The 21,558-nt window shown below is 45.6% G+C and overlaps 2 protein-coding genes across 4 annotated transcripts in view; one reads left to right on the plus strand and one right to left on the minus strand.

Moving 5' to 3' along the window:
• The window catches only part of ABCA5 (ATP binding cassette subfamily A member 5), a 230,244-nt gene that overhangs the window by 194,085 nt on the left and 14,601 nt on the right, over window positions 1-21,558 (plus strand). For all 3 annotated transcript variants that reach the window (XM_068263315.1, XM_068263316.1, XM_068263317.1), the window contains 6 exons: window positions 4,928-5,045; window positions 5,121-5,212; window positions 11,137-11,309; window positions 18,151-18,226; window positions 18,306-18,400; window positions 19,269-19,388. In XM_068263315.1, coding sequence (XP_068119416.1) covers window positions 4,928-5,045; window positions 5,121-5,212; window positions 11,137-11,309; window positions 18,151-18,226; window positions 18,306-18,400; window positions 19,269-19,388 — 674 coding nt within the window. The remainder of the gene's footprint in view (window positions 1-4,927; window positions 5,046-5,120; window positions 5,213-11,136; window positions 11,310-18,150; window positions 18,227-18,305; window positions 18,401-19,268; window positions 19,389-21,558) is intronic.
• The window catches only part of PGS1 (phosphatidylglycerophosphate synthase 1), a 213,337-nt gene that overhangs the window by 7,958 nt on the left and 183,821 nt on the right, over window positions 1-21,558 (minus strand). The gene's annotated exons all lie outside the window — the stretch shown is intronic.

Raw genomic sequence — 21,558 nt, forward strand, 5'->3', positions numbered from 1 at the left:
GTAACGGACAAAACAGTGTGCAAGTGAGTAGGGAGGCTGGTACTATTTTGGCAGTGTTACAGAGGCAGTTAGGGCCCGTTTCCACTATCGCGAATCCGCATGCGTTATCCGCATGCGGATTCGCACAGCCAATACAAGTGGATGGGCCTGTTTCTACTTGTCAGTTTTGCTGTGCGTTTTTCTGTGCAGGATTTTTCTGCACGGCAGAGCCCTCAGAATTCGCCTGCGTGTGGAATGCAGGCGAATCGCACACAATGTATTTAATAGGTAAATCGCATGCGTTTTCCCCATGCGTTTTTTGCCGCGAATTCGCATAGGTACCAATGTAAATTCACACAGGCAGTGACATGGTTAAAATCGCATATACCCTCACCTATGCGAATTCGCGGCAAAAAACGCATGCGGAATCGCATCAGCATGCGATTTCATCAGCGGTGGAATCCGCACCGCAATAGTGGAAACGAGCCCTTAAACTGCTGTTCTGGAAAAGCTGTTGAAAACAAAACCCTGAGAATTTCCCATGAGGAGATGGACTGGCCCAAGACTGGTCAGTTCTGTCAGATATTAACTGCCTACTTTATTTTTTTTTTTGCAACAGTGGTCCTTTAGGGCTCATTTCCACTATCGCGAATTCGCATGCGTTTTTCGCATGCAAATTCGCATAGCAATACAAATGAATGGGACTGTTTCCACTTGTCAGGGATCCTTAGCGTTTTTCTGTGCAGAAAAAATTTGCATGGCAGAGCCATCAGAATTCGCATGCCGCTATGCGAATCGCATACAATGTATTCAATAGGATATTCGCATGAGGTTTGGGTATGCGAATTTTCATGCGAATAGAAACAATGGAAAAGCACACCAGCACTGCCATGGTTAAATTCGCATACATCGTCGTCCATGCGAATTCGCATGAAAATTCGCATGGACCCGCATGCAAATTTTTACCGCGGCGATTCGCACCGCACAAGTGGAAATGCAGCCTAAATATTGTGGTGAAACACCTCCCACATTGTGATGTCATTGCCATGGCCATGACAGTTTCCTGTTTGAACCTTGCTGCATTGTGGGAGATGACTGCTGTTGCCAGCTGCTAAGCAAGCAGTATCTCCCCTCTGCTTATAAACCTCCTTTCAGCCTATCACATGGTTAGTAGGTGTGCTTATACTGTACAGAAGGGCAGTTTGTGCTGTCTCCATAAGACGTCACGGTAGAAGCAGAGAAGTCAGTAGGAGGTTAGTACGGTAATATTAATCAGTGTCTACTTACATGCGGAGTGCGCAGAAGCAGTTCTGGCTGTAAGCTGAACCTGAGATAATGAATGGTATGTGTAGTACGGATAATGAATAGAACATTAGCAGCAATGAAAAGGGTCTCTTATTTTCAGTTATATAGCAAATATTACAGAATGCTGAAATGTTGTTATAGTTTAGAAGCCACACTTTTTGGGGAGATTTTGCTTCAGACTCACTTTAAAAAGACAGAAGGGTACGGGAAGGCTGTGGGTCCTATAGAACCATCCCAGTCCTCTCCCGGTCCCATCGTTCCAGCCCTGGCTCCCCCGCTAGCGGTCTCTGACTGATGACTGCTCTCTGCCACCTCCTGAAGTAGTTGACCAGCAATGAGGATTTTCAATTTTCTGCTTAAAGGGAACCAGAGAGGAAGCACCCTCATATATTTTACCATATATATATATGCATCAGTGGGAACATTAGAGAAAACACCTACCCTGCTTTCTGTTTCATTCTGCACTGCTCAGCCTGCTTCTAATCAGCCCTGATAAAATCCCTGACTGAGCATTCAGTCTGGCTTTGCTCAGGAATCTTTATAGCTGAGTCTGTGTTCTCTTTAAGTCTTTTCAAGTCCAAGCCTGCTTCCTGCTGGCTCTGCTCAGGAATCATTATAGCTGAGTTATTATAGCAAAGCCAGACTGAATGCTCAGCTGGGGATTTTATCAGGGCTGATAAGAAATAAGCTGTGCAGTGCAGAATGAAACAGAGAGCAGGGTAGGTGTTTTCTCTAATGTTCTAACTGATCTATATGGTGAAATACATGAGGGTGCTTCCTCTCTGGTTCACTTTAACCTCTTGAAGACTGCAATTCCCCCCCCCCCCCCCTAAAGACCATGCCTTTTTTTGCTGAAATGGCCACTGCACCTCCCGCACAACACAGCACACATTTTTGCTGAAATGGCCAAGCTGCAGGGCCGCACAACACAGCACACAAGTGATTCCCCCCACCAACAGAGCTCTCTGTTGGTTGGTGGGGTCTGATCGCCCCCTTCTGTTTATTTTATTTTTTTTACAAAATGGTATTTTTAAAAAAAATATACTTTTCTTTTAATTATTTATTTCCCTTCCCTCTCTCCTCCCTCCCCGCAGCCGGCCAATCACGGTGATCGGCTGTGATAGGCTTCTGCCTATGAGAGCCGATCGCTCACTTGTCTCCCAGGGGGACAGCCGTATCACACGGCTGTCCCCAGTACAGCGCTGCTGCTGATCGCAGCGCTGTACTATGTGTTTCGCCGTCTAACAGTCTCCCGAGTGGCGATTGCTGCTCGGAGACTGAAGGCGGGGCGGAGCTCCTCCCCCCCCCCCTTCCCGAGCAGGAGACGCACGTGTAGCCTGCGCGCAATCTCCTGTAAAACAGAGCCCCAGGACTTACGGGGCTGCCGGCTTGGCCGTAGGATTGGTCGGCAGGTAGTTAATTCACAAAGACAGTGAATATACAGCCATCACCTGGTGTTGGTATCCGGTGTAAGTATAGCTGTCAGATGCTCACAGCGCTGTAGGGCACACTTGGAAGGGAGTGTTTCTACATTGCAGCTGGGCAGTAAAGCACCTTGAGCATCTGAGAGCTGCTTATACCCGAGAGCTATACTTACACCTGATACCAACACCAGGTGATAGCTGTATATTCACTGTCTTTGTGAATTAAGCAGAAAATTGAAAATCTTCACTGCTGGTCGATTACTTCATTGGATTTCAAGTCTGGAAGCCACACAAAATAGACCGTGCAGGAAGGATCTGGATCTATATGAAGTGAGATGTGTTGTTCAGGAAGTATATCTGCTCTCTGCCACTGCAGGAGGCTTCCAGGGTCTTCCAGAGCTCTGTACTGCACCACTCCCCTTCTTTGGGAGCACTCGGGCTCCCGAATCCTCCCGTAGCGGCAGAGAGAGATATCTGACCCATGTGTTGGAGACTAACGGGGGTGCCAGGGCTGGAATGACGAGGCCAGGAGAGGACAGGGAAGGTTCTATAGGACTCACAGCCTTCCCTCTCCTTACGCGAGTATCTGAAGCAACCCCCCCCCCCCCCCCAAAAAAAAGACTACCTTTAAAGAGAGTCTGAAGCCAGATTAAAAATGGCTTTTTAGCTTATATTCAGCAGAGGCATGTTTGCCCCAGCTAAAACGCTGCTATCCCGCGGCATAACGAGGGGTCTTTACCCCCCAAATCCTCCCTGCTACCTCCGGGGAGCGCTTCCGTGTGAGGCAGGGCTATGAGCTGCAGCCCTGCCTCACACGCGTCTATCAGCAGCGGATCACCGCCTCTCCCCCGCCCCTCTGTCTGCCTTCACTGAGAGGGGCGGGGGGAGAGGCGGAGATCCGCCGCTGACAGACGCTTGTGAGGCAGAGCTGCAGCTCATAGCCCTGCCTCACACGCGTCTATCAGCAGCGGATCACCGCCTCTCCCCCGCCCCTCTGTCTGCCTTCACTGAGAGGGGCGGGGGGAGAGGCGGAGATCCGCCGCTGACAGATGCATGTGAGGCAGGGCTGCAGCTCATAGCTCTGCCTCACACAGAAGCGCTTAGGGCAGCAAAATCCACCACCAAGAAAGTCGTGGATTTTGCAGGGGGGATTTGGGGGGTATAAATCCCTCGTTCTGCCGCGGGAGAGCGGCGTTTTAGCTGGAGCAAACATGCCCCTGCTGAATATAAGCTAAAAAGCCATGTTTTATTATGGCTTCAGATTCTCTTTAAGCTATAATACAAAGTAGAAATAATGGCCCTTTGAGCTTTCCTGCAGTCAAACCTTATCTCAAGCTGTCTCACTGTTTTTTGCCTGTTTAAGTGCTTCAGAAAACAGGACTGTATTCCACCCATGTTGGGAGAGAAGCTTTTTTACATAGATAACTGATGTTTCTTAGCTCTTCCTGTACTGGAAAGCCATACAAGACTCCTTTCTTCGCTACTAATGTTCTATTTCTTAGCTTTACTACACATACAACGCATTATCTCATACAAATGTATCATAAGTTTATTTTTGCTTCAGGCTGGCTTTAGTAAGTTCCCTGTAAACTGTGATGGGCCTTTCTGTAGGGAGAGTGTACTCCGAGCTCACATGGAGGGAGATGGAGGGGACAGATCCTATACTATGCCTCCTGCAATGCATTCCGCATGATCCAGTACAGCAGTTTCTGTCTTTTTCCTGAAACAAGGAATTCATTTTAATTATGTGATTCTGTATAAATCTGTATTGCTGGTAAAGTAGATCATAACAGCTAATGCCTAAGTGTGTAGGATAAAACAATACAGGGGGACACGGCAAAAGCCACTTCAAAAGATTGATTGGTTTTAAAAGCTTCAGTAAAAATCAGTTTTACTCCTATCTGGGGTCCTTAACCAATTAGGACCCAAGACAAGTACACACTCAAAGTAGTACTATGATTGTTGAAATTGGTATGCAGCTCTCAACCCGACCGGTTTCGCCCTCTTGGCGTCACTACAGAATTACTACTCCTAATCGCCTGTTGGGTGTACGAGTCTTCTGGTGGCAGCTGGACTGTGGCTTTTACCTAGCGGTCACTCTTGGATCCCACTACGTTGTGATAAAGTTTGGAGGGGCTCTCGCCTTATGTGCCATCATTTTAATCATGGCCCTGACCTGCATTCTAGCTAACCACCCCCCACCTCTCTCCCCACTACAGAAGCCGGCCATTCTGGTGAGCGCCTTGCATAAAGAGTACAATGAGAAGGCTAAGACCATCGTGGGGAAGGCCATGAGGAAACTGGTGGCCAATAACATCTCGTTCTGCGTCAGGAAAGGTGAGGCCCGCTCTCTGAGTTCTGTAATGGCTGCACTATGGAGGCCAAACCTAAAACCTTTCTCCTTCCTTGCAGGGGAGATTCTGGGACTGGTGGGACCCAACGGGGCTGGTAAAAGCACTTTATTAGACATGATGGTGGGACAGATCGAGCCGAGTGCTGGACAGGTGAGTCACTAGGTGTATTCAGGTATACATTATGGATTTATTTTGATAGAAAACCCATTAAAGTGCACAGAGGATTTTTTTTTTTTTACACAATAAACCTCCCAATATTGGCGGTCTAATGCAGTGTGCTGTTCAGGGTTTGGGGGTTGGTGGAGCGCCATTACCTATGGGGGTTGGGTGCACTCCACAGGTGGGAGCTTTGAACCGCTTGTTGCTGTGGACGCTCCCCACGCTGCAGGGACAGGGGGGGCAGCCCTCTGTAGGTAAGTATGACACGCCCCTCCAACGGCACATTGCATTACTGCCCTCCCTTAAAATCAGTGCACTTTAACCTACATATCTACATCCCGCAGGACTTCAGTTCTTGCTCAGGGACGTAGATACTAGTCTATTGTGGTGGATGGCCACCACCCACTCCCTCGCATTGGCACCGCTGCCTGTTAAGAGGGGAGATCAATGAATGGGAACGCTGTTTGAACACCGGTGATTGAAATCTATACCGTTTTGATGCTTTGATACCTGCCAGGGCGTAGATTTCACATCACCACTCCCACACGTTAGACGCTTTTGTTGCTACCTCAGATCTCGTCTCCTCGCCGCAGCTCACTCACCCTGCCGTCTCTATCGGCAGACCCCTGTGAGCGGGTCAGGAGATGATTCATTATCAATGTAAGCCGCTCCCCATTGGCTCACACATGAAAGCTCCTGACCGGCTCACAGGACTCTGCCGTCATATAGACGTAGTTGTTGTGCAGCGGTTTCTGGTTCCAGCGGTCTCTGGTCCTTAAGGGGGCAGAGACTGCTGGTACCAAAAGAGACTCTGAAGTCTTAATTTTTTCCACGTTTTTATAATGTAAACCTCTTCAGCATTATAGCTTAAATTAAACCACCACAATCCCGTCACAAAACGAAGGTTTTTCATAGAGAAAAAGCCCTGCAAAGTTCTCAGGGCTTCATTTCCTTGAAGAGGCATAGCTTTACGCTGCAGCTCTGCCTCTCCGCAATCAATCTCTGTGGATCTCCGCCTCCTCCCCGCCCCTCTCAGTTTTCCTTTACCTGAGCGGGGAGGAGGCGGAGATCCGTGGAGATTGATTGCAGAGAGGCAGAACTACAGCGTAAAGTTCTGCCTCTCCAGGGCAGTTTAATCTGCGACCTGCAAAGTCGTGGAACTTTGCAGGTAGTTTTCACTATGATTAAACCCTCGTTTTGCAGCGGGATTGCAGCGGTTTAATTTAGGATATAATGCTGAAGAGGTTTACATTATAAAAACGTGCAAAAATTCAGACTTCAGAGTCTCTTTAACAAACCTGGTGAATAAAAAACAAAAAAAAAAGGTTCTTAGCTGGGTCTGCAAGCCCTCTGCAGCCAAACCTGAGCCCGCAACGATACTCCATTCCCCCACTGCGGCTTACTTTCGATCATTCCAACTTGCAAGTTGCCATCCACTGCACCTGCGCGACCCTGGCCCCAGGAGCACACTGCGCAGGCGCAGTAGACATTTCTCGTACTGCGCCTGTGGTCAGGAGTGTCACGCTTCTGACCACAGGAGCACATACGAGGATGAGTACGGCCAGGGCCGTGCAGGCGCAGTGGAGGTCAACTTGCAAATTGGCGTGACCGAAAGTGAGCCGCAGCAGGAGAACAGAGTATAGTTTGTTAACATTGCGGGCTCAGGGTGGCTGCAGGAGGCTGGCAGAAGCCCCAGGTAAGTGAAACTTTTTGTTTTTTCCAATCTTCAGGTCCGCTTTAAGCCACCAGCAAGCAAGAAAATAATTGTGATAAAAATGTTTCACCTATTTGGTACTTTTTCAATTGCAAAGTGCTAAAAATTTATTTTAACCACTTCTCCTCCAATGGTTTTTCCCCTTAAAAATCAGAGCAATTTTCACCTGTCGGCGCTCCTTTCATTCATTCTTCAATAACTTTATTACTACATATCACAATGAAACAATCTACAGCTCTAGCTTGTTTTGTTTCGCCACCAATTAGGCTTTCTTTGGGTGGTACTTTTTGCTAAGAATTATTTCATTCTAACTGCATTTTAATGGGAATACTAAAATAAATGGAAAAAAAAATTAGTTCTCAATTTTCGGTCATTATATCGTTTTAAAATGAAATGTTCTACTGTGGATAAAACCCACACATTTGCCCATTTGTCCCGGTTATTTCAACGTTTACAATTATTTCCCCAGTACAATGTATGGCGCCAATATTTTATTTGGAAATAAAAGGTGCATTTTTTCAGCTTTGCATCCATCACTAAATTACAAGCACATAATTTCAAAAATAACAGTAATATACCCTCTTGACAAATACTTAAAAAAAAAGCTCAGTTCATAAGGTAACTATTTATGTATTTTTTTAATGCATAAATGTATTTGGGTTCTATGGGAAAGGGTTGGAGGGAAGTAGTTAATATTAAATGTAAGTGTGGGTCTTTATTAAAATAAATGTCTGTAGGTGTAATTTTACTATTTGGCCACAAGATGTCCTCGCGCATTATTTCCTATTAGCGTACTAGAAGTATGTGAATAGGAAGTAATGCGTGGACGTGTTACTTCGAAAGTTACAATGAACGCAGGTATCTCATTGATGCCTGTGATCATTGACACGGGGACTTCGCTTAATGAATGGGCACTGTGTTCCCATTCATTCACCTCCCCTCTAACGATCGGCGGCGAAAACGAGCGCAGGAGTACACAGCGGCGGCAAGGGACGAGTATCCACTTCCCAGCGAGGTAAAGTGGCGTTTTGCAGGGATGTACTCTGAAGGGAAGTGGTTAAACTCCAGATAAATTATTTCCTAGGGAAAAAAAACACTTTCTCCCTTGAGATATTTTTTTCATCTCATCTAAAAAATATATTTTCAGCACTTAGCAATTGAATAAAGTACCCCACAAAATAAGTAAAAAGTCATATACAAACATATTTGGAGTATTTCTTGCTTGGTGCGAGCTCTACAGGTATTTTGTTGGTAAAGTTTTAGGATAAAATTTAGTAGTATATGGACCACAGTGTGAAAGGAGCCTAAATCACGCCCCTTTTAGCCACATGGATAAGCAGAGAGGAGTGCTATTACTCTGTCTGTTGAAGACACGCCTTCCGGATGACTGCTAGCCAACCATGGCTGACCATGTATGAAGGAGTGGCAGACGACTATCTGGGGTTCCAAAACACAAAGTAATACGCCCCCTACCGTTAGTATAGAATGCCACAGCCAGATGCCTCATCTACTCACAAAGTTACTTGAACCCCAAACGGTGCTATTACCTTAGCTCAGCAGCAGGCCCGGATTTACATCACAGGAGCCTATAGGCACAGATGTCCTGGCACCTTAGACTCCGCCCTCCATGCATGCAGGCCCGGATTTACATCACAGGAGCCTATAGGCACAGATGTCCTGGCACCCTAGACTCCGCCCTCCATGCATGCAGGCCCGGATTTACATCACAGGAGCCTATAGGCACAGATGTCCTGGCACCCTAGACTCCGCCCTCCATGCATGCAGGCCTGGATTTACATCACAGGAGCCTATAGGCACAGATGTCCTGGCACCCTAGACTCCGCCCTCCATGCATGCAGGCCTGGATTTACATCACAGGAGCCTATAGGCACAGATGTCCTGGCACCCTAGACTCCGCACTCCATGCATGCAGGCCTGGATTTACATCACAGGAGCCTATAGGCACAGATGTCCTGGCACCCTAGACTCCGCCCTCCATGCATGCAGGCCTGGATTTACATCACAGGAGCCTATAGGCACAGGTGTCCTGGCACCCTAGACTCCGCCCTCCATGCATGCAGGCCTGGATTTACATCACAGGAGCCTATAGGCACAGGTGTCCTGGCACCCTAAACTCCGCTCTCCATGAAGCTACAAACCCCCGCCGCACTGCACCACGTGAGGCCCAGCTGTGACTTCTCCCTTCCTTCCCTTGCCCGTCATAGGTAGCTACAGGTGCCCCCCAGCATTAGGTAGCCAGGAGTATCCTCAGTATTAAGTAGCTAGAGGTGCCGCCAAATATTAGATAGCTAGTGGAACCTCAATATTAGGTAACTAGAGGTGCCCCTGACTGAAGGGAGATCTCGTCAGTGGAATGCAGAGTGCAGGGTGAGTAACCTCTCATTTGTACTCATCAGGATAAATGAATGACAGAGGGAGGTAAGCGGAGAGGGGAGTGAGAGCCGCCTTTCCATCATCAGACGCCTGTAGGCATATGCCTACAGTGCCTCATGGTAAATCCGGCCTTGCTCAGCAGCACACTGCGGTATTCTTCCCCTGCAGGTACACCACTCCTGCAATCTGGTACAGCCACAATGAAAGGCTTGCGCTTGAAGTTCATTGAGCTACTAAACACATTACCTGTTGCAGGTTCCCTGAGGAAGTGTCAGCATCCATAACATGTAGCGTGTTCAGTTGCTCAGTAAACAACAAACGCAGGTTTGAAGCCTGTGGAGTGCCTTGTTCTATTTCATTGTACATTCCTGATCTATTCTGCCTGCTTCTCATACCCCAGCCCTGCAAACTCTCCACCCGCTGTCAGTAAAACCGCAAATTCTGCATTTTTTATAATTAAAGCGTATCCAAGATGAAAAACTAACTATAACAAGTAACTATATATCTTATGTACAGTTTAGATAGTTTACACAGCAAATATAGCTGCAAACAGCTTTACTAGAATATGATTATTTCTTCCTGTGATACAATGAGAGCAGCCATGTTGTTTGTAAACATTACACAGAGGCAGGCTTATCTGCACAATCAGCACTCAGACTGAAAAAAACCTAATCCCCCCTCCTGCCCTCTGCCTCTGAGATCTCTGGCTAGTAATACCTCCCACTCCTCCTGCCCAGACTGAGCTCCCATAAGCCCTTGCTACTGCCAAGGCTCTCTGAAAACTGTGGGCGTGGCTTGTTTAGTTTATAGGGAATTAGAGTATTAAAACAAAAACAAAAAAGTATTTGGCTTGAGGAATGCCCTATAAACTATAGGAAAGGAACACAATTAGGCAATGAGTAAAAGTTCATCTCGGATCCACTTTAACTAACTTTATGGACAAAAAAATGTAACACTCTGCAGAGATTTGCAGAATTGGAAAGACACTTGTTGGAAAGCGGAAATTTCATCTGAATCGAAAATTGTAATTTCCGACCACCCCTAGTTCCCAGGGCCAGTTCCGTGGAACCCCCTCCTAACTTCCCTCTGAAATGCCCCGCCCCTCGGATATCAACTAATATTACCTGTAAAGCACCATGGTCACAAAATAATGTAATGTTTAAAATATGTACACATAAAATGTGCTTTTCTCCCAGAGTAAAAGAATACACTATCATTTTTCCTACGTTGCTGTCACTTTCAGCGAGTAGTAAAAAGCTGACAGATCTGACAAGTTTTGAATTAGACCATCTCCTCCGTATTAAATTTATTCTTGGTATATATCCTTTCCAGGGATATATACTAAGAATAAATTACACACACACACACGTTTACAAAATATTTTGGCAGTTGGACTGAGCAACTGCTGTTCAGTAAGTACTTTTGTATTTGTAGAAATAACTGAGACTCCCCTATAAGGAGATGGATTAGTCCAAAACCTGACAGATCTGTCTGATTTTCCACTACCTATTTTAAGTAACAGAAACATTGGTAAAAAAAAATTGTGCATTTTGTTTTGGGTGAAGTTTCCATTTACATGTATGCATTTGAAACATAATTTTTTTATGATAGTTGTCCTCCAGTTTTCCCCAGCCCACGAGAGTGTGGACGTTTTGTAAACCGCACTGAGAGTCCCCTGGGAGAATATTATCACTACAAACACAAGGTTTTGCTGTTTGACATACATGGAAAAGTCCAACGTAAATTTTAAATGGAAGTACTGTAGTTTTTGTAAAATTCACAAGTAACAGGCGCTCTGTGTTTGTAGATCCTGATTGGCAGTCAGAGCTCAGCGGAGAGAGGGGCGGCTCCTCCACGATTTGTGGGATACGCCCCTCAAATGAACCACCTGTGGCCGGAGATCAAGCTGCAGGAACACCTGGAGGCCTACGCTGCCATCAAAGGCATGACCGGAAGTGGCCTGCAGGAGGTGATAGAGAGGCAAGTCTGTTATACTCCTCCTTCATTCATTCTACATAATGCATGTTCCAGGGTGTGTTTATAGGACAATTATCTCTGTAATGGACAATGCTGACCGGATTCGCTCAGTAGGACTGATTTATTAAACCAGTCCTGGTTGGAGATCACATCTTGCATATTCAGGAGTGATGCATGATGGGGGAATCTCTTGATAAAGTAACACTGAATCATTGCTAATACCTTCCGTTTTCAGAAATCTAGGACATAGGGGGCAGTATTTGCCACCCTTCCCCTGGATTGGCCCGTAGCAATGGCTGCTGAAACATTACAACGCTATTTATAACTTTAGGACATGTCCGCATGCACAAACTTAAAGGTCAACTGTAACGAGAGGGATATGGAGGTGGCCATATTTATTTCCTATTAAACAATGCAGATTACCTGGCTGTCCTGCTGATCCTCTGCCTCTAATACTCAGCCACATCCCCTGAACAAGCATGCAGTAGATCAGGTGTTTCTGACATTATCAGATCTGACAAGATTAGCTGCATGCTTGTTCCTGGTGTGAGTCAGACACTACTGCAGCCAAACAGATCAGCAGGACTGCCAGGCAACTGGTATTGTTTAAAAGGAAATAAATATGGCAGCCTCCATGTCACTCTATGGCCTAGTGCACACCGGAGCGTTTCCGCTGCTGTTTGCGATCTGCTTGCGGGTGCGGATCCGCTTGGTCAATGTATTTCAATGGGCTGGTGCACACCAGAGCGGGAGGCGTTTTGCAGAAACGTATACTCCCGGGCTGCTGCAGATTTTGGATTGCGGATGCGTTTCTGCCTCAATGTTAAGTATAGGAAAACCGCAAACCGCTCTGAAAAACGGCACTTCAGAGCGGTTTTCCAGGCGTTTTTTGTTACAGTAGCTGTTCAGTAACAGCTTTATTGTAACAATACAGGAAATCTACTATACCAAAACCCCTACACAAAACCGCAAAACGCTAGCTGAAACGCTGCAGAAAAAGAAGAAAAAGCGTTTCAAAATCTGCTAGCATTTTGCGGATCTGCTAGCGGTTTTTGGTGTGCACCAGGCCTTATTGCAGTTGTCCTTTATGACTTTAGTAGGAGGGATGGCCGTTTTCTTAGCAATAGCAAAAGACATTTGAAGTGAGAGGAGAGTGTGTACAGCAATCTCTCAGCCCATTGTTGAGCAATCTCCTCTTGAATTTACTCAGCCACTCCATTAGATTGAAATGGAGGAATCCTTTCACGAGAAGCCTGGCAGAGCACCGATATCAATTGTGGTGTTTAGCGGACTTTTGCATTAAAGAAGACCTGAACTGAGAGGGATATGGATGTTTCCTTTTAAGCAATACCAGTTGTTTGCCAGTCCTACTGATCTCTTTGGCTGCAGTAGTGGCTGAATCACATACCTGAAACAAGCATGCAGCTAATCCAGTCACTCTTCAGTCAGAGCACCTGATCTGCTGCATGCTTGTTGAGGGGCTGTGGCTACAAGTATTAGAGACACAGGATCAGCAGGAGAGTCAGGCAACTGGTATTATATTAAAAGGAAAAATCCATATCCTTCTCGGTTTAGGTTCCCTTTAAAGAAGACCTGAACTCTTGCACAGGAGAGATAGAAAACAAAGAAATCCTCCCTGTGTGTGTTTCTAGAGGACAGCCTGTCTAATTCTCCCTCCTCAGCAGGTAAAGAGCCAGTGTAATTTAAGCTGTCAAACTGTCTGCCGAGTTGTGAGCTAATATTTAGGAGTTTAACCCCTTCTGTGCTCCCAGCAAACCAGGAAGTTGAAACACTGCAGCATTTCTGCTGGAGTTCTATCAGCTGTAACACAGGTTTCTCCTTTAACCTCCCTGGCAGTAGAATTTCTGGGGTTTAGGGTCTGAAAGCGGTGCAAAGTTTTCTAGAACCTAAAAGTAGGGGGAAAAAAATCATACATCAAGATCTGCGGCAGCCCCTGCGCTTACCTCCCTGGGATCCAGTGCGGCAATTCTCCCTCCGTCCAACGGGTGGCACTGTACCTTATAGTGAGATTGTCATCATGACGACTGATGGCGAACTGTGATCTTAAGGCGCGTACACACTCTGTATTTTAGCAAACAACGGGTCCGCCAGACCCCCCCAAGGCGCGGTCGTTCTCCCGACAGTAGGATGTGTGTACAAGCTGTCGGCAGAGCAGATCCGTCAAACAGTCTCATCAGTCTGCCGACAGCTTGTACACACATCCTACTATCGGCAGAACGACCGCCCCGCAGGAGGGTCTGACGGACCCGTCGTTTGCTAAAATACAGAACTTCCAAGGACCGGAAGAAAGATGTCTGGATTGTGGGGGAGGCGAGTTAGAAACATTGACACGCTGTATCTACATAACTCCCAGCGGCTGCCACAAGTCAGGCTCGGGATTACCACTCCTTGCTTCAGACTCGGGGTGACCACCAGAGGTTAAAGGTTATTATGCTGTTTATCTTTTAGAACAGATAGGAAGTTCTGAGTTCAGGTCTGCTATAAAGTACACTTACCTACTCCTATGGCAAAGAGATTTCCTTTCTGGATCTGCGCCTTAGAGTGGAGGGAAATAGAGTGGTGTCCACATCGTTTCGAAAACCTACAGCCGGTAATACTCTCCTCCACGCCTCCAGTCATCACCCCTCTCCATTGAAAAGAGGTATCCCCTACGGACAGTTCCTCCGGTTACGGAGGAACTGTTCCGACGATGATGACTTTCGGAAGGAGTCTCGGGACATGTATACACGATTTCGTGAGCGGGGATATACACACTCAGTCCTGCGGCGAGCACTGAAGCGAGCATGGAACTTAGACAGAAGGGATCTCGTGGCCACTCGCGGGGGGAGGTCCGGTGCGGAGGAGGGGGGACATATGCGGCTCGTGACCAGCTATGGCACCCATTGGGAGAGCCTGCGGGAACTGTTGGCTACGTTTTGGCCAATCTTGACGGCCTCAGATGAGATAGCTAAGGTAGTGGGTCCACGACCACTGCTCACCGCGAGGAGGGCCCCGAATTTGAGGGACAAACTAGTACGTAGTGAGTACAGTGCTAATAATGATACATGGCTACAGAGAGGAGTACCCAACGGGTCTTACAAATGTGGCAAGTGTAAACTTTGTCCCTTTATAGAACGCACAAAGACGTTTGAAAATAGTACAGGAGACGTCAAATACGATATAAGAGCATTTATTAATTGCGACACGACTCGTGTCGTGTATATGATGCAGTGTCCCTGTAGGCTCAAATATGTTGGCAAGACTAAAAGAGCATTGAAGGAACGGGTCCTTGAGCACTTTGGGAAGATCAAAGGGGGTAAAGCAATAGGGGGCATTTATGAACACTACAGGGAATGTCATAATAATGATTTAAAAGGCACCCTGGTTAAAGGTATCTATAGGTTGAAAGTATCCACAAGGAGGGGGGACTTTGATGAATTACTGTACTGCAAGGAAGCATCTTGGATCTTCAAATTAAATACGGTAGCACCATTGGGCTTAAATGCCGAATTGGATTTAACTCCATTTTTGAGGATCCGACGGTATAACTAGTTGTCTGGGATATGTGTGGATCCGCAATGAATGATTGGTGCCATGTAACGGAAGTGCCAAAAAATAAAAACAAAATTATGAATAAAATACATAGATCCAAAATTGACCAATCTAACATTGTCCTAGGACTGTATAGATGAACACTGTTGATGGACTAGGCACAAACTTGTGGACTGATTGTAGTTACCACTGATCCTGTGTGGCAAAGCTGAACACAGCCATTCACCTGACACCTGGAATAACTTTCGTTTCATGTCCCCTATCTACGTGGGACTATGGACTCTTGATGTCGCAGTGGCCTTTATTATGATGGGGTTACCATGTCTGTCTTGTAGGAAAAATACCGATTCGAAATCAATGCGCCCATATAGGGCCGTCAGCCCATCCCAGCGCCTGCTGTATAGTGAATCACGGCGCGAGCGTAGAGAGGAGGCGGGCTCTGAACTGTTTTTAACCAGCTTTTGCGTACACAGAAGCCACACCCTGATGAAGCGTCGCAAGTGACGCGAAACGTCGGTGGGCGGAGCCACGCAGCCTGATCCCTCGGCTGTGCTTCCGCGTTGGTGAACACATGGAGTGGCGTCCCGTCACGTTCGCATGCCTTGCGGATGAAGCACCTAACTAGACTGCCAGGACAGGGCACTTAAATCGCTGGGGAGTACAGGCCGAGACGCGGCCTTCCTTCCATCAGGTGACCCCACAGTGGTACACGGAATAAGAACACGAGCTCCAGGAGAGCAGGACGGGCATCAGTGACATCATGTGGTGAGACCCATCCTTTATTCCTCACTGACAAACATACGAACTGCATTATCTTCGGCAGAATTACTTCTGTTAGCCCCTATGTCTACTTACTAATCGGCTGAGGTGGATTATAACAGGAATTTGAACTATTGTCCTCATGAGGAGGGGGGGCCCCCACCATATTCAATCAATACTGCATGGCACCAGTGTGGAAGCGCGGCATGCTTGGGATGTGTGAATGGGTAATTCCTCCATGCATTATCAAGCTGATACATCTATCATGGTGGCTGATTGATGGCCAGAATGTAGCTTTGCTTACGCAATTTTAGTTATGAATCATGTGTGCTTTGTTCCCTTTGTGATCATTTGAGTTACTGTATGTCTTTGACTTATTTATAATAAATTTTGATACTTTGCATATTAAGGCGGCCTGAGAACCCATATGTGTTCAGATTTTTAGTAAAAATACAGAGCTTCCAAGGACCGGAAGAAAGATGTCTGGATTGTGGGGGAGGCGAGTTAGAAACATTGACACGCTGTATCTACATAACTCCCAGCGGCTGCCACAAGTCAGGCTCGGGATTACCACTCCTTGCTTCAGACTCGGGGTGACCACCAGAGGTTAAAGGTTATTATGCGGTTTATCTTTTAGAACAGATAGGAAGTTCTGAGTTCAGGTCTGCTATAAAGTACAGCTGAACTGAGAGGGATATATGGAGGAAGCTATATGCTTAAAGGGGAACTTCAGCCTAAGCAAACATACTGTTAAGTTACATTAGATATGTTAATTAGAATAGATAGGTAATATAATCTCTTACCCACCCTGTTTTAAAAGAACAGGCAAATGTTTGTGATTCATGGGGGCTGCCATCTTTGTCACGGGGCAGCCATCTTTTTGGTTGAAAGAAGGTGACAGGGAGCATGAGACACAGTTCCAACTGTCCATATCACCCCTCCCAGCTGCACACGCTAGGCTTCAAATCTCAAATTCAAAATGTAAAAAAAAAAAAAAAAAAAAAAAAATTGCACCAAAACAGCAGAACGAGAACATCAGAAATCCCATCATGCTTTGCACAGCATCAGGGGAAAACTGCCCGGGCAGTTTTCTTCTGTGCACCTAAAAATGAGGCTTGTATAAGAGAAACAAAGTTCTGTGAAACTGTTAAAGAAACACCAAGCCTTTTCAGTGCTGCTGAGTCGATTTTTAGTCCGGAGGTTCACTTATGATAGATGGGAGAAAAGTCTTTAATGACTCATCGGTAAGAAGTATATCCTCATTCAAATAGTCCACCCCACTCGGATCAACATATGTATAAAGTTAGGAGGCAGTGACGTAGCTAAGGAGCTATGGGCCCCAGTGCAAGTTTTACATGGGGCCCCCCAAGCACTCTATACATAACAATTGATACGGAGCACCAAAACCTGCTAAGGACAACCACAGTGTCAGAGATACAAGAAGGGGATGGGGAACAGTGTGTTAATGATTATTAATATTCAAAGCATCTATAGAAGTGATAGTTACCAGCACAGAACCAATAGAGCACTAATACTGTGGTGAGGGAGGGCTACATGGGACCCCGCTAGCCCAAGGGCCCTGGTGCGGTCTCTACCTTTGCACCCCCTATTGCTACGCCACTGTAAGAAGGATAAAATATTTTAATAAATCGCAAGTGTTCGTTGTCGCTTATCAAAAATTGTCAAACTGTATGATAGTTATGATTGACTTTTTGTCTCTGAAGATTCAGATTAAAAACTTTTTTTGTTGTCAAAATAATTAATCAGAAAATTTAGCAATACAATAAAGTTGGGTTACCAAGTTTTTGAATTTAAATTAACACTTCGGTTTTGATTTCTCAAGATATTTTTTTATCCTCCTAACTTTATACAAGGGATATGGAGCCTGAGGCTGCCATATTTATTTCCTTATAAACAATGCAAGTTGCCTGGCAGCCCTGCTGATCCTCCGCCTCTTATGCTTGGTACACACGATACAACTTCCTGTCTGATTGACAGGATCGAACAGATTATTTTTGACATGTCTGATCACTGATAACGTGGTCGATTTTGGAAAGATCTCATCGTAAAATCGATCCGGAGCAGTTTGACAGGAAGTTGCATAGTGTATACTCAGCTTAATACTTTTAGCCATAGACCCTGATCAAGCCTGCAGATCAAGTGCTCTGACTGAAGTCTGGATGGATCCTTTTTCCAGGGCTGTGATTCAGACACTACTGCAGCCAACGAGATCAGCAAGACTGCCTGGCAACTGGTACAGTTTAAAAATAAATAAATGTCAGCCTCCATACCCCTCTCACTGCAGGTGGGCTTTAAAGAGGAGAAATGTGTGATCTTACAATTATCCAATCACAACCTGAGTCTTCAGCCTAGTGATTATAATCCAGCTGTGACTGCAGATGGGGGGGGGATGAGTTATTACAGGTTAGCGCACAGCCTGGAATTCAGCCAATCAGATGCAGCAGGATCTCAGGCTGCGTGCGAGGCCATTGCCCATCCCCCGTTGTGACTGTCCCCCTTGCATTCCCTGCAGAATAATAGACGGCCTGGACTTGAAAGAGGAGGCCCAGAAGCCCACCAAGAAGCTCTCTGTGGGATCCCAGAGAAAGGTGACTCCGCCCACCCATTGTAACTCCACCCTCACACCTGGTGATGTCAGCTAACGTCCTATCCTCTCTTCCCTCTTAGCTGTGCTTCGCCCTGAGCATGCTGGGTAATCCAGAGGTCGTGCTGCTGGACGAGCCATCCACGGGAATGGATTCTAAAGCTAAGCAGCAAATGTGGTGAGCCCCGGAACATGCATGGTTATTTATATTACAACTGCATGTTCTAGAACAAGTTATGGAGGGTTTCCTTCAATGGAGAGAAGCTGAAATACCTGTAAGATTTTATTCCAGTCTAGTTTTCATTTGTGCAGAAAACTATCCTGCCCTGTAATAAAGAACTCCGCCCCAAAGTCTGGCTAGGAGGAGAGTACCGATCAATGCACTCAAAAGCCGTGTTACGTGTATGGCAACACGTTAAGCCTGGTATACAGATTCAATTTTGATTGGCCAATTTTACCACCTCTTACGTACTTTCACAATCTGCTCATCGTATTCAATATCTGTTGGCCCTCATACTACATGGAGGCGGTAAAATTGGTCAATCAAAATTGTATGAGTGTAGGCAATCTTACGGCGCAAGGTACCATAGCGACCAGTGTAACGTATGTTCTGGTAAAACTGCTGGGCGCTGCCTGCGGATGGCAAGTTTACCAGGCTTTTGTGCATCAGACCCACTTATCTTCACATAATTGCCTCCTTTGTTTACCGTAAGCATTCATTATATCTTTTTACAAGGGTTTCAATCCATTTGCTGTACTAGCGCCGCTCACCTCCCCTATTGGTTGGAGGGATCGAAGTGTGGGGCTTAAAGTTAATGCTGCTGAACAAACAGTTACCAGAATTCTGCAGTCATGTGACAAGCACTGCAGGGAGAGGTTGACCTGACAGATTAGATGCAGAATTATTTGCCAGGCTGCAAAATGGAAGTGCATTTGGTTAAAGGTTCCCTTAACAATACATTTTCTCAATCCCCCTCTGCTCTTAGATAGGTCGGGATAACCTGTCATGTGGCAACGCTCATGTCTTCCTGTTTCCCGTTTTGTAGGAAGATGATCCGCTCTACATTTAAAGGAAAGGACCAGGCTGCTGTCCTCACCACACACTTCATGGAGGAGGCGGAAGCAGTGTGTGACCGTGTCGCCATCATGGTGTCTGGCCAGCTGAGGTGGGTGGGGTCTGAGGGGGAGGGGACAGGGAGGCGGGCAGAAGTACAACCATACAAGTTTAGCCACTAAAACCTGTATTTCAAAATGTTGTTACTCCCAAGTGCCCAATTATCCTCCTATGCACACTACACAATGGGCTCCATTCACAAAACTTCTTATAAATGACTTTGTTATCACCTATTTTGATAAAAATAACCTTTCAGCACATTTACAAGCAACATAATCACTCAAAGTAAGTTGTTCCTGATTAACTTCATTTCAGTATTACTTTTCTTACCTTGATTATATTTTTGCTCTTGAGGAGCTTAAAAAAAGTAAAAAAAAAACCAAACAAGTGAACTATGCCCAATGTTTGCAGAAATGCGATTGTGAAGGCTTTTCCCAAGATGCGGCAATGTACATCGTAATGTGGATGTCGGCAGCCATATTACTATACACATGACAGGAAGTGGCATGTGCAGTGCAGTAAAATGTACCCGGGTGTCTTACATTGCAACGTACAGGAATGCTCTCTGTGCTGTGAACGGTAGAATAAAGTCAACTGACATTCATGTTCACATGCGGATCGCACTCAATGACCGCGTCCTAACGGAAGGCACTGCACAGCGTCTGAAGGAAATGCACAATCAGCAAGTCACAGAACGCTAGAAAAACTATCCTCTGACCAAAAATGCAAACATTATAGCTTAACGGATTCTTTCCCTGTAGGGCCTGTTTCAGACAGACGACTGAATTGCACACTCGCCACGCAGTTCAGACTCCCGTCTGCAGCCCGCCAGTGCAATTTGGGGGTTTGCAGCGGTTGTAACACCACGCATGTCAAGCGATGACACACCGTGCCATTACAGGGCGGCGGAGGATGGTATATGGGAGGTACAGTTACGTCAATGCCATTAAAGGGACCACTATCGCAAAAAAAAAAAAAAAAAAAAAAGAGTAGGCAGTTAGAATCTGACAGAACCAACAGGTATTGGGCCAGTCCATCTCCTCATAGGGGATTCTCAGGGCTTTCTTTGTTTTCAACAACCTTTCCTGAACAGCAGTTCCAAAGTCTAACTGACAAAATAGTTTGCAAGTGAGTAGGAAGACTGGCTGGTGTATTACTATTTTGCAGTTAACCCATTCGCGTTCCGTCGTTTTCACTTGAGAAATGTTCACCTTCCATTCATTAGCCTATAACTTTATCACTACTTATCACAATGAACTGATCTATATCTTGTTTTTTCCGCCACCAATTAGGGTTTCTTTGGGGGGTACATTTTGCTAAGAGCCCCTTCACTGTAAATGCATTTTAACAGGAAGAATAAGAAAAAACTGAAAAAATTAATTTCTCAGTTTTCAGCCATTATAGTTTTAAAATAATACATGCCTCCATAATTAAAACTCACGTATTGTATTTGCCCATATGTCCCGGTTATTACACCATTAAAATTATGTCCGTATCACAATGTATGGCGACAATATTTTATTTGGAAATAAAGGTGCATTTTTTCCGTTTTGCATCTATCACTATTTACAAGCTTAATGTAAAGATTAAATATTTCTATATTTTTTTTTATTTTGATATTTAAAAAGTTTAGACCCTTAGGTAAATATTTATGGTTTTTTTTATTGTTGTATGGTTTTTCTTTTTTTTATATGAAACATTTTATTTGGGTATTTTTGGGAGGGTGGGGATGTAAACACTAGATTTATAATGTAAATGTGTTTTTTGTTTTTTTTACTTTTAGTTGTAGTTTTACTTTTTGGCCACAAGATGGCGGCCATGAGTTTGTTTACATGACGTCACTCTAAGCGTAACATACGCTTAGAGGGACGCATGGGGGAGGTAACAGCCAGAAAAAGCGCAGCTTCCGAGAGAAGCTGTCGCTTTTTCAGCGTGGGAGAGGAATCAGTGATTGCCCGATTCACTGATTGCCTGGCTAACCGCGGGCCGGGAGCGCGCATGCACGCGCGCGATCGCACATGGTTCCTGGACGTAGTTTCTACGTCCAGGAACTAAAATAGGTTAAACTGCTGTTCAGGAAATGCTGTTGAAAACAAACAAAAAAAAAATCCTGAGAATTCCCCATGAGGAGATGGACTGGCCCAAAACTTGTTGGTTCTGTCAGATTTTAACTGACTAATTTTTTTTTTTTGCGATAGCGGTCCTTCAAAAAGGAGGAAACC

Source organism: Hyperolius riggenbachi, chromosome 12, assembly GCF_040937935.1.
Source record: "Hyperolius riggenbachi isolate aHypRig1 chromosome 12, aHypRig1.pri, whole genome shotgun sequence".
Taxonomy (NCBI): domain Eukaryota; kingdom Metazoa; phylum Chordata; class Amphibia; order Anura; family Hyperoliidae; genus Hyperolius; species Hyperolius riggenbachi.